At 36.0% G+C, this 12,363-nt stretch overlaps 2 protein-coding genes across 9 annotated transcripts in view; both read left to right on the top strand.

Moving 5' to 3' along the window:
• Positions 1 to 12,363, top strand: part of BAG2 (BAG cochaperone 2) — a 406,790-nt gene that overhangs the window by 377,200 nt on the left and 17,227 nt on the right. The window lies entirely within an intron of this gene.
• Positions 1 to 12,363, top strand: part of ZNF451 (zinc finger protein 451) — an 82,433-nt gene that overhangs the window by 67,695 nt on the left and 2,375 nt on the right. For all 8 annotated transcript variants that reach the window (XR_003728605.2, XR_013416066.1, XM_077998857.1 and 5 more), the window contains 1 exon segment: positions 4,525 to 4,593. Coding sequence is in view for 6 of the 8 variants with exons in the window: in XM_077998857.1 (XP_077854983.1) it covers positions 4,525 to 4,593 (69 nt within the window). In the remaining 2 variants the exon portion in view is untranslated.

Below are 12,363 nucleotides of genomic sequence, written 5' to 3'. Positions count from 1 at the left end.
ATGAAGGGGTCACTGGACCTTTTTGAGGATCTGATGAAAACTTTCTATACCTTCCTTCCCCCAAAATAAACATATATATACTACATTGCATACAATTTCAAGGGATTTGTGGTCTCAATGCTTCTAGTTGCCAATCAACAAACAAAATTGTCCTTTGGGATGTAACCTAAGTTTATACTGTAAGTCAACAGTCCCCAACCATTTTGGCACCAGGGACTGGTTTCATGGAAGACAATTTTTTCCATGGATGGAGGCAGGAGGTGGGGCATTAGATTCTCATAAGGAGCGCACAACCTAGATCCCCTTGCATGTGCAGTTCACAATAGGGTTTGTGCTCCTATGAGAATCTAATGCCGCTGCTGATCTGACAGGAGGAGGAGCTCAGGTGGTAATGCTGGCTCACCTGCTACTCACCTCCTGCTGTGCGGCCCAGTTCCTAACAGGCCACAGACTGGTACTGGTCCATGACTTTGGGGTTGGGGACCCCTGCTATAAGTAACAGAGTGATAAGTTCTCTCATATTTGTTATTATACAGCCAGGCTGGTGATTTTTCAGATTTTTGAATTTTTCACCATAGCATAGAGAAGTGATACAAGTTTGAGTCTCTTATTATTTATAAGTTTTCAGAAATTTACCATTAGCAGGACTAAAAAGTGGTTTTTATTAGACTGAAGATTGCTGTATAAATAGGATCTTTGGAATATTGTAATCAGAATCGATCATATGGTATCATACTAGGAGAAATTAGTCTTCGTTAATTTCTCTGTTAATTGAAAGTCTTTCCAGAGGTACTTATTTCAGTAAAAATACAGATATTTGGAGTTGCTGGTTTTGTATATCGGTGTCCAGTCATTTGTTCCTAAGGCATTGTTTTTTGCGTGGTGGGGAGAGGAAAGGTTAAGTAGCTTTATTACTGGTACTTTTTTATGCCTCCCACTTGGTTAATTAGGGTAAAAGTTCTTTTCTCTCCTTGTAAGCATCAGGGTTTCAACATGAACATTTTAATTACAGCTGTGATATATGTATAAATTCTTGTAGAGACATTTAAAAAATCTGTTAACTTTAATTTCTGCCCCCACCTTGGTTTTCTTATCCTTCATCATTTCTATTTTATATTGTACTTTTTCCTCACTTTCTTAACACTTAAGATACCTGGATCCTTTCTGGTAATCCCAATCAGAGAAGCTAGGTAGACTTTCTTAGACCATTTACATTTTATTCCTAAATATTTCTTTATTCTAACTCAAGCCTTATGTTTCAGAGCAGATATAACTTGTCACTTAAATGTTGAAAGAAAAAAAAAAGTGAACTTTTTTATTGAAAAAAGTTTATTGAAGTTTATTGTAGTTTATTGAAGACCTACTATGTACCAGCCACCATGTTAACTGCTTTTTATGTTTGTAGTATTTAAATGTGTTTAAATGTTTAAAGAACTTCTTCCACATGCTTTTTAATCCGCTTTGCAAGCTGTGAAGTAGATGTTGGATTACCCCATTTTGTAAGTGTGGAAGGAAGCAGAGGTTCAGAAAGGTTAAATAATCTACCTGCAGCTGCACAGCAAGTGGTTTGCTTTTCATTAGTATCAACGAGTAGGGTGAGACTTTCACTGACACAAATACCGGGATTTCATGATGTAGAGCTAGCCACCCAATGTGAATTACTGGCTCTAACCATGTCCTTGAAGAATGAAGGTAATGGGAGATATTCATACCACAGTATACTGACATTGCAGAATTTATATAAAGATATCAAACAAGTTTTTTCTTTTTAAATAACATTCAGGAAGAATGCACTTTTTTTTTTTGGTCAGAAAAAATGATTTGGTTGTAGGTTCTGGTGCTTTAAAAAGTAAAGTGATTATATCCTGAATATAGCCAAGGAAAGCAATTAGCATTCTAATTTCTCTAGGATCTTTTGTCTCATAATTAAACGAGTGAGCACTATCTTTACAGGCTTCTCAAGAAGTTGGCACTAGAACTACAAGCACTGCAGTGAACTTTTTTGAGTACTGCAACATGCAGTTTCAAAGAAATTCACTAGAAACCTGCTTCCCATTGCTTCCTCTACCTTTCCTCTGATCGATGTAAATGTTCCAGGGTACACAGAAGTTACTGTTTTTAGTGTTTTCTTATTTGGGCCAGTATCTGCTCCCTTGAGAATTACATACAATGAAAAAGATGTTACTACAAGATAATTTTTATTGAATCTGTATGCTCCTTAGATGGTCTTGTTTATAAGCCTGAGACTTTTATATCCATTTAGTTGTGACTTCATTGTGAATGAATGGGTTAGAAGCAGTAAGTATGGTTGGTATCTATAGAGTCATACCAATTACACAGATTTTGTAATCCATCTTACAAATATAGAGCATAAACATTCACCTAGGTGCTAAGAAAGTGTAGATGATTGAAGCATCATCATGGCCTGTGGAATATGTATTACCTAAAATAATTGTTGAATTATTTCTAAAAGTCTGTCTGCCTATTGTTTCCTCAGCCTGTTACTGAAAGCTATAGGTTGTTTCTTTGGACACCATGATAAAAATATGTTTGATAAAACTAATTCCATGCAAAGGTACTGAAAATAAGAAAGAATATTTACGATTTTCTCTGTTCTTCTGAGGGGGTTGACTGAGGCAAAAGAAACCTTTTATGATATTAATATTTGCAACCCCATGTCAAGTTAATCCTTGACAAATCAAGGATTTGTCATTATTCAAACCTGAAGAGTAGCCTTAGGCCTTGCAAGCAATGATAAATTGTTTGGATGAGTTGTAACATACTGCTTTTGACTGACCTTGACTTTAAATTGTAATAACAGAAACCTGTGGGTATTTTCCTTTTGTTCTTAATGTTTAGAGCAAGCTTGTTTAACCTGCGGCCGACGGGCCACATGTGGCCCAGTTCATCTTTGAATGTGGCCCTACACAAATTCATAAACTTTCTTAAAACATTATGAGAGTATTTTTTTTTTGCGTTTTTTGTTTTGTTTTGTTTTGTTTTGTTTTGTTTTGTTTTGCTCATCAGCTATCATTAGTGTTAGTGTATTTTATGTGTGGCCCAAGACAATCTTCTTCCAATGTGGCCCGGGCAAGCCAAAGAGTGGACACCCCTGGTTTAGAGGTTTAATTTTGTTCTTTAATTTGTAAATGTAATGTTTTATTTACTGAAAACATTGCTTGAAATATTTGAAGTATTTTGCTGGAATTCATAGCAAAGATGACTTGTAAAAAAAAATTTCTGCAGCAAAAGAATATAGTGAAATATAGTGATTTAATTTTTATTTATAGATACTTAAATGTCTTTTTAATGTGTATTTTAAGTTTTTAAGTTTGCACAGAAACAAATATGTCTATATGGTTTGTATTTAGTTAAGTCCTGATTCAAGTCACTGACACATATATATAGATGCATATCTGTTTATATTTGTATAATTATATCTTGATATAAATATATGTTGATTTAAATATAGTTAAAGTGATAAGCAAAATACTAGGTCATTGATAGTACCATGTTTCAAATTTTTTAAAGATGAACTTTATTTTTGAGAATAGTTTTAGACTTACAAAAAAGTTGTGAAGATAGTACAGTGTTTCCATGTACCCATACTCAGTTTCCCTTATTAGTAACATCGTATATTAGTGTGATACATTTGGCATAATTAATGGAACAACATTAGGACATTATTACTAATTCCAGCCTTTAGTTTTCCCCAATGTCCTTTTTCTTTTCTCCCTTCCCCTCACCTCTTTTCTTTCTTTTCCCATCTCGTCTCATTTCGTTTCTTGAGACAGGGTCCCACTCTGTCACTCAGGTTGGAATGCAGTGGTGTGATCTCAGCTCACTGCAACCTCCACCTCCCAGGTTCAAGCAGTTCTCCTACCTCAGCCTCCCAAGTAACTGGGACTATAGGCACGTGCCACCATACCTGGCTAATTTTTGTATTTTTGGTAGAGACAGGGTTTTGCTATGTTGCCCAGGCTGGTCTCGAACTCCTGAGCTCAGGCGATCCACCCACTTCGGCCTCCCAAAATGCTGGAATTACAGGTGTGAACAACCACACCTGGCCTCAGTATCCTTTTTCTACCCCAGGACCTCATTTGGGATCCCACATGACATTTAGACATTAATCTCCTTAGGCTCCATGGTTCAAATTTTAAGTGAGTTTTGCAATGCCTTTTCAGTCATACCGTATTATAAAGCCTTTGGTCTCTCATTACGAAAGCATGTAAGACATCAGGTAAGTAAGCTTGTGCTATGCAAGAGGCATTGTTAATTAAAACCTATGGTGTTATCTCCATAGAGATGAATGCATATGATTTTCAAATTATAGGAGAATTTAATCTGTCACAATTTTTAATAATATTTGGTAAGCATTGGAAAAAACCTAGTGTGGGAAAGTAGTGTAACACTAATGAACTGTATTGTAATGAGTAAGGTTGGGTATGAGAAATTATTGAAAATAATATTGAGTATACATAAATTTATGGGACAATAACTGCATGTGTTGATTCTTCTTTACAGAATGTGACAGTGATGATAACATGGGTGCCAAAAATACTTCAATAGGAGAAGAATTTATATCCACAGAAGGTAACCTAATAGAGTTAATCTCTTTTCTGCTTGACTGTATTTGCATTTTTTTTTTAAATTTCTCTGTCTCTCACCCTTTCACCCCTCTTACTCCCTTCTACCCCCAAGTTAAAACATTTTCTCAGTTTGAAGGATAGCTTTGCATTTTTCATGTAAGATGACTTAGGGGTAATACTAATTTAGAAAGCTAGAATGTGTCACCCAATTATGGCCCTTGGATCAAATCCAGTCCACTATCTTTAGGAACACAGCCATACATTTAAGTATTGTCTATGCTATTGCTTTTGTACCACAACTGCAAGGTTGAGTAAGTGTGGCACAGACAGTAGAGCCCATCCACCCCCGCCCTCCTCAAATAATTATTTTCTAACCCTTTAAAAAGAAAAAGGTTGCTAACTCTGGGCTAGGAGACAATTTTGATTTCCTAATTGTTATTTATCTTGAACAGTATTAAGAGTATTAAAAGACAGGCAGTGGAACTCTAAAAGCAAGCACCTGTATCTAAATGTAATGGGCTTTTTTAAATAAATTTTTTTAAAAAGGGTTTTTTTTTTTTTTTGGTTTTTGGTTTTTGGGTTTTTTTTGAGACAGAGTCTCACTCTGTCACCCAGACCAGAATGCAGTGGTACAATCTCAGCTCACAGCAACCTTTGCCACCTGGGTTCAAGCGATTCTTGTGCCCCAGCCTCCAGAGTAGCTGGTATTACAGGCGTGTGCTTCTGCCACGCCCAGCTAAAAATTAAAATTCTCTTTTACTCTTCTTAAAGGAAAAGCTATTTCCTTCCGTAGGTTAAAGAGAACTTTTTATGTCACTTGGCATCAAATCATTTGCTGGCTGTACCATTATTTGGTTGTGTCTTGTAACCATTCTTTACTTTGGTTTTTCTATAACAGACTGCACTTTTTAATAACCAGGGGGAAATGAGATAATGGATCTTAGAAAATACTTTGAGCTTCACTGGAGAAGTTGAAAGTATTATATCAGCATCTTTGACGTTAAAGAAAAGCAGTAGGAATCTTCACGTACATTCCAGTATAATGTTTATTGTTGGAGACTGTAGGGTAGGAATGTGGAGGCTGGAAAGTAGGGATGGAAATATGTGACTGAACACACAAACAGAATGGCCCGACTGATATGTTTTCTTTGCATTTCTTTGATCTCAGATAGTATAAGTAGTTTAACTAAGAGCATACTAGAGCTTTATGGTATTAGGAGTTTGGGAAATGGAGTCTGGCAGTGGAATCGATTCATCCATTAGATGAAGTAGATAGCTGTAGTCTTTCTGCCTTATAGCCAAATTCATTGGTTAAACAAAACTGGCAATAAATCTACACCTAATTGGAAGGAAGCAAGTTTTTTGACCAACTTCTTTTCCCAGCATGGTCTTTCAAGGTCTAGCTCAATGCTTAGTAGCCACATAATGATGAATTAAACAAATGAAAGAACTTTTGTGCGTTTTGAACAAAAACTGCCAATTAAGTTGTTTATCAAGGCCACTAAAAGATAAACAGTACTGAACGTCTAAAGAGTTCAGATTTTGCAACTTTTATTTGACACCTCGTGACTCATCCCATGGAAAATGCCAGGCAAAATTACAACTTTTAAATAGTTACAAGCCGTCACAGTTTTGTGGGCTCCTACCTAACCTAGGAAATCTGAGATTTGTGTAACTGGATATGTACCAGATATTATCTATGTAATGTATTTTATGGTTTAGAGGTGGAGATGTTACATTTTTGTGATTATTTGGTTTGGAAAAATAATTATTTTTATAGGATTCAAGAGAAGATACTTTAAACCTATAACTAGTTGTCACAGTTAAAATAGAGGTGGGGATAAAATCCTTTAATTCCAAGAAAAACCAAAGGTGTTTGTGTTTTATATCCTGATGCTTTATATAAAATAAGTGTGAGAAGCACACGATGTTTCACATAAGTTAAGGAATATGGGCTCCTTTGCACTTTTCTCTAACATTCTTCTTTTTTTCCCCTCCTCATCACCCCAGAAGAGCTAACTCGAATTTCATCTCTTAGGTTGCTATGGTCAGTGCCTTTCCTAGATTGTCCATCTTTAGACACAGCCAATCACTGTCTATTCTGGGCTCCCTCTGTACCAGGCCAAATGGATTTAAAATACTTCTGTCTATATTTTTCATCTCCACAGACTGTAAGCTCCTTAGGGTATAGGATCATGTTTTATTTATCTTTACTTCAGCAGCACCTAGCACAGTGTTTGGCACAAAATGATTGCTTGTGAAATGAATAAACTTTTAACAAACTTAAAACATGTTAGAGCCACCATTTCCCTATAAATGGATAAGGGAAATTGAGATAGAGTCTATTTTGTTGTAGAATATTGGGTTATTTTGTTGACCCTGAACCACAGAAGCAAAATAATGTTCTCGTCTACACCTGATAACAAAACTGAAAAAAAATTTAAGCAACCTCTTAAGTCTCTTTTTATTCCTTCCTTTCCCAGTACAACTCTGTAAATGCCTGAGAAATAGTGGCAGAAGACAGGATAAATTTGCTTATGGCTTTTTGCCTTAGGGTAATCCCCCTCCTTCCGTGATTTGTCTTATTCTTTGTTGTTCCCCATAGACCAATATCAAACTCTGACCACACAGGCCAGTCATAACAATCCTACGTAATCTATTTCCTGTACTTGACAGAGGAAACAGATGCCGCATAATGTGGTGGTGAAAAGTACAGTCTTTGGATTCATACTGCCTAAAACTCTGCGCTTACAAGTTGTGTAATATTGGACAAGTCACTTAACTTCACTGTGCTTCAGCTTCCTCCTTTTAAATATGGGAATATTAGTATACCTACCTTACTAGATATAATAACATGACATATGATAAATAGTATATATTGGTTGCTGCTACTGTTACTGGGATTATGATGATCATTATGTCATTATTTATATCTTCACCTAGATCTCCTCTAGAGGTATGTCTATTAACTAGAGGTATTCTGACTCAAATTGCTGGAAGAGACAGAGGACAGCATTGCATAGATAATTTTCTATGCAAAACCATCTTCCTATAAATGTTAGCAATATGCTTTATTTGGAGAATTCCTTCAACTAATAGCAGTCAAAACTACTCTTAACAACCTGTGAGAGTCAGACGATTCTCTTCATTTTATATGAAAAACTGAGGCTTCTAAACATTAAGTAATTTGGCCTTACATCCACAGTTTTAAAATGATTGAGGCACCATTTCTATATGTCTTGTACCTCCTACTACTGGTTGTTTTTGTTGTTTGTTTGCCATAATTACTGCTCTCAAAGTAAATGAAATTAAGGCACAGAGAAAGGAGGGTAAGGAGAACACAGACCTAGCCACAGAATAGGAAAACAGACAGATTTTTCACAAGTGCTCTTTAGTTTTTCATATGGCTTCAAGTTACTGTCTGATGTTCTTTAATTTCAATCTGAGAGATTCTCTTTAGCATTTCTAATAGGGCAGGTCTACTAGTAAATTCTGTAGCTTTTGTTTATCTGATAATTTCTTTAAGAATAGTTTTGTCAGATGTAGAATTCTTGATTGACATTCTTATTTTCTGGTTTCCATGGTTTTTTATAAGAAATCAGCTAGTAATTTTATTAAGGCTCTCTTGTATGTGATGAGTTGTTTCTCTCTTGTTGCTTTCATTGTCTTTGGCTTTTGACAGTTTGACTATAACATGTCTCAGTGTGGGTCTCTTTAGAGTTCATTGAGCTTCTTGGATATGTAGATTCACCTCTTTCATCAAATTTAGGAGTTTTTCAACCATTATTTCTTCAAACATTCTTTCTGATCCTATTTCGCTTCCCCTCTCGAGACTCCTGTAATGCATATGTTAGTTCACTTGATGGTGTCCCACAGGTCCCTTGGACTCGGTTTACTTTTCTTCATTTTTCGACTGAACCCAAACCAAGACACATACTGGATTAATTAATTAATTATATTATACTTTAAGTTCTAGGGTATATGTGCACAACGTGCAGGTTTGTTACATATGTATACACGTGCCATGTTGGTGTGCTGCACCCATTAACTCATCATTTACATTAGGTTTATCTTCTAATGCTATCCCTCCCCCCTCTCCCCACACCACAACAAGCCCTGGTGTGTGATGTTCCCCTTCCTGTGTCCAAGTGTTCTCATTGTTCAGTTCCCACCAATGAGTGAGAACATGCGGTGTTTGGTTTTCTGTTCTTGCGACAGTTTGCTGAGAATGATGGTTTCCAGCTGCATCCATGTCCCTACAAAGGACATGAACTCATCCTTTTTTGTGGCTGCATAGTATTCCATGGTGTATATGTGCCACATTTTCTTAATCCAGTCTGTCATTGATGGACATTTGGGTTGGTTCCAAGTCTTTGCTATTGTGAAGAGTGCCACAGTAAACATATGTGTGCATGCATCTTTATAGCAGCATGATTTATAATCCTTTGGGTATATAGCCAGCAATGGGTCAAATGGTATTTCTAGCTCTAGATCTTTGAGGAATCGCCACACTGTCTTCCACAATGGTTGAACTAGTTTACAGTCCTACCAACAGTGTAAATGTGTTCCTATTTCTCCACATCCTCTCCAGCAACTGCTGTTTCCTGATTTTTTAATGATTGCCATTCTAACTGGTGTGATATGGTATCTCATTGTGGTTTTGATTTGCATTTCTCTGATGGCGAGTGATGATGAGCATTTTTTCATGTGTCTGTTGGCTGCATAAATGTCTTCTTTTGAGAAGTGTCTATTCATATCCTTTGCCCACTTTTTGATGGGGTTGTTTGTTCTTTTCTTGTAAATTTGTTTGAGTTCTTTGTAGGTTCTGGATATCAGCCCTTTGTCAGATGAGATTGCAAAATTTTTTTCCCATTCTGTAGGTTGCCTGTTCACTCTGATGGTAGTTTCCTTTAGAAGCTCTTCAGTTTAATTAGATCCCATTTGTCAATTTTGGCTTTTGCTGCCATTGCTTTTGGTGTTTTAGACATGAAGTCTTTCCCCATGCCTATGCATACTGGATAATTTAAATTGTCCTATCTTTAAATTTGCTGACTCTTTCTTCTTTGTACTCAAATTCATTAAGCCCCTCTAAAGATTTTTCATTGTATTTATGGTATTTTTCAGTTCCTGAGTTTCTATTTGATGGGCTTTTAATAATTCTGCCTCATTATTGGTACTCTTCATTTTGTTCATACATTGTTTTCCTGGTTTCCTTTAGTTCTTTGAACATACATAAGACAGCTTAAAGTTTTTGTCACCCATGCTATATCATGTAGCCTGTTGCTCCTAGTCTACAAACCTGTATAGCATGTTATTGTGCTGGATACTGTAGACATTGTAACATAATGCTAAATATTTGTGCATCTAAACATAGAGACATAAAAATACATAAAAATGGTACACCTGTATAAGGTACTTACCCTGAATGGAGCTTGCAGGATGGGGAAGTTGCTCTGGGTGAGTGAGTGAGTGACTGGTGAGTGAATGTGAAGGTCTAGGTTGTTACTGTACTCTACTGTAGATTTTATAAACACTGTACAATTAGGCTATACTACATTTTTTTTTTTTTTTTTTTTTTGAGACGGAGTCTCGCTCTGTTGCCCAGGCTGGAGTGCAGTTGTGCGATCTCTGCTCACTGCAGCCTCCGCCTCCCAGGCTTAAGCTATTCTCCTGCCTCAGCTTCCCAAGTAGCTGGGATTATAGGTATGTGCCACCAAGCCCGGCTAATTTTTGTATTTTTAGTAGAGATGGGGTTTCTCCATGTTGGCCAGGCTGGTCTCGAACTCCTGACCTCAGGTGATCCGCCCACCTTGGCCTTCCAAAGTACTGGGATTAAGGCATGAGCCACCAAGCCCGGCCTATATTACATTAAAAAGAAATTTTTTTCGTCAATAATCAGTTCCCCTTAGCTTACTGTAACTTGTATAAACTTTAAAATTTTTAACTTTTTGTCTCTATTGTAATGACACTTAAAACACAAAAACTTTGTACAGCTATAGAGAAATACTTTATATTCTTATTCTATAAGCTTTTCCCTACTTTTAAATTGTTTTAAATTACTTTTAAAACTTTTTTATTGAAAACTAAGACAAACACATACATTAGCTTAGACCTACAAAGAGTCAGGATCATCAATATACTTTTATAAGAAGCAGTACCCTCTAAAATAATAATAAAAAGTATAGTAAATACCTAAACCAGTACCAGAGTTTATTATAATTTTCAAGTGTTATGTACTGTACATAATTGCATGTGCTATACTTTTATACAACTGACAACAGCATCACCACAAACACATGAGTAATGTGTTGTGCTGCAACGTGAAGATGGTTATGACACCACTAGGCAATAGGAATTTTTCAGGTCTATTATAATCTTACGGGACCACTGTTGCATATGCGGTCCATTGTTTACCAAAAGTTGATACACAGCACACGACCATACTTGCCTTTTGTTTTTTATAGTCTTTCAGCTGGCAAGTTTAATACCTATAAGCTCACTGGAGGTATGATATATTTGTATAGATGTTGCTGTACTTAACAATGGTTTGATTTATGATTTTTTGACTTTATAAGGATGTGAAAGCAATATGCCTAAACTTGAACTGTAACTTGTATAAACTTTAAAATTTTTAACTTTTTGTCTTTTGTAATAACACTTAAAACACAAACATTTTGTACAGCTATAGAGAAATACTTTCTTTATATCCTTATTCTGTAAGCTTTTCCCTACTTTTAAGTAGGGAAACAGTGGTCCCATAAGATTATAATAGACCTAAAAAATTCCTATTGCTTAGTGGTGTCATAGCCGTCTTCATGTTGCAGCACAACACATTACTCATGTGTTTGTGGTGATGCTGTTGTCAGTTGTATAAAAGTATAGCACATACAATTATGTATACTACATAACACTTGAAACTTGTACTTGAAACATTTAGTATAAACCATACTTCAGATTTTGAATTTTAGTTCAAAAATTTTTATAACTTTAATTGTAAAACAGACATTGTGTTAGACTATTTCATATATATATATACGTATACATATAACCTACTATCATTTATTAAAAAGACCTTTCCCTATCATTCTGTAGTGCTACCTTTGTTGTAAATCCAATATCCATATATGCATGGGTCTGTTTCTGAGCTGTCTGTGCTGTTCCTTTGATCTATTTATTCTTGCACTAGTACCACATTATTAATTACTGTAACTTTATAATAAGTGTTCATATCTTAAACAAGTCTTGTCCCCTTGTTTTTCTTTGGTAAGAGTGTCTTCGCTTTTCTTTACATTTCCTCATCCCTTTTAATTCATCTTAGGGGCAACTAACTGATCCTAGAGTGTAGCTTTAACTTGATACACAGTTCATGCTAGTTTGTGGTACTTTAAATTAGACAACACTAGTGTCCCAACTCAGAGGAACATGCAGTTGTATCTTAGGGAGATCACTGGTGCCTGCAGCCAAGTAGCCTCTGAGAGACTGTGGACCAGATAGGATGAGATAAATCTGGTGTGAGAAGCTAGTGAAGGCCAAGAAATTGACACCAAATTTCACCCTCCTGGATTTTAGCATCATTCCCAAGGAGGAGATGTAACCCAACTATTGTGAACCTAGTAATGTCTGTCTTGTTCACTGTTACATTGCTGTTCCTGGTATATAATGGGCATTCAATAAATATTTGTCAAATGAGTTTACATACATCTCCATACAGCCTATATTATATGCTTCTCAGATGACATTTATGTGGCTATGAGTTTCACTACCTTAGATGCTA

This window comes from Macaca mulatta, chromosome 4 (genome assembly GCF_049350105.2).
Source record: "Macaca mulatta isolate MMU2019108-1 chromosome 4, T2T-MMU8v2.0, whole genome shotgun sequence".
In the NCBI taxonomy this organism is placed as follows: domain Eukaryota; kingdom Metazoa; phylum Chordata; class Mammalia; order Primates; family Cercopithecidae; genus Macaca; species Macaca mulatta.
This window is presented reverse-complemented; position numbering and strand designations above follow the sequence as displayed.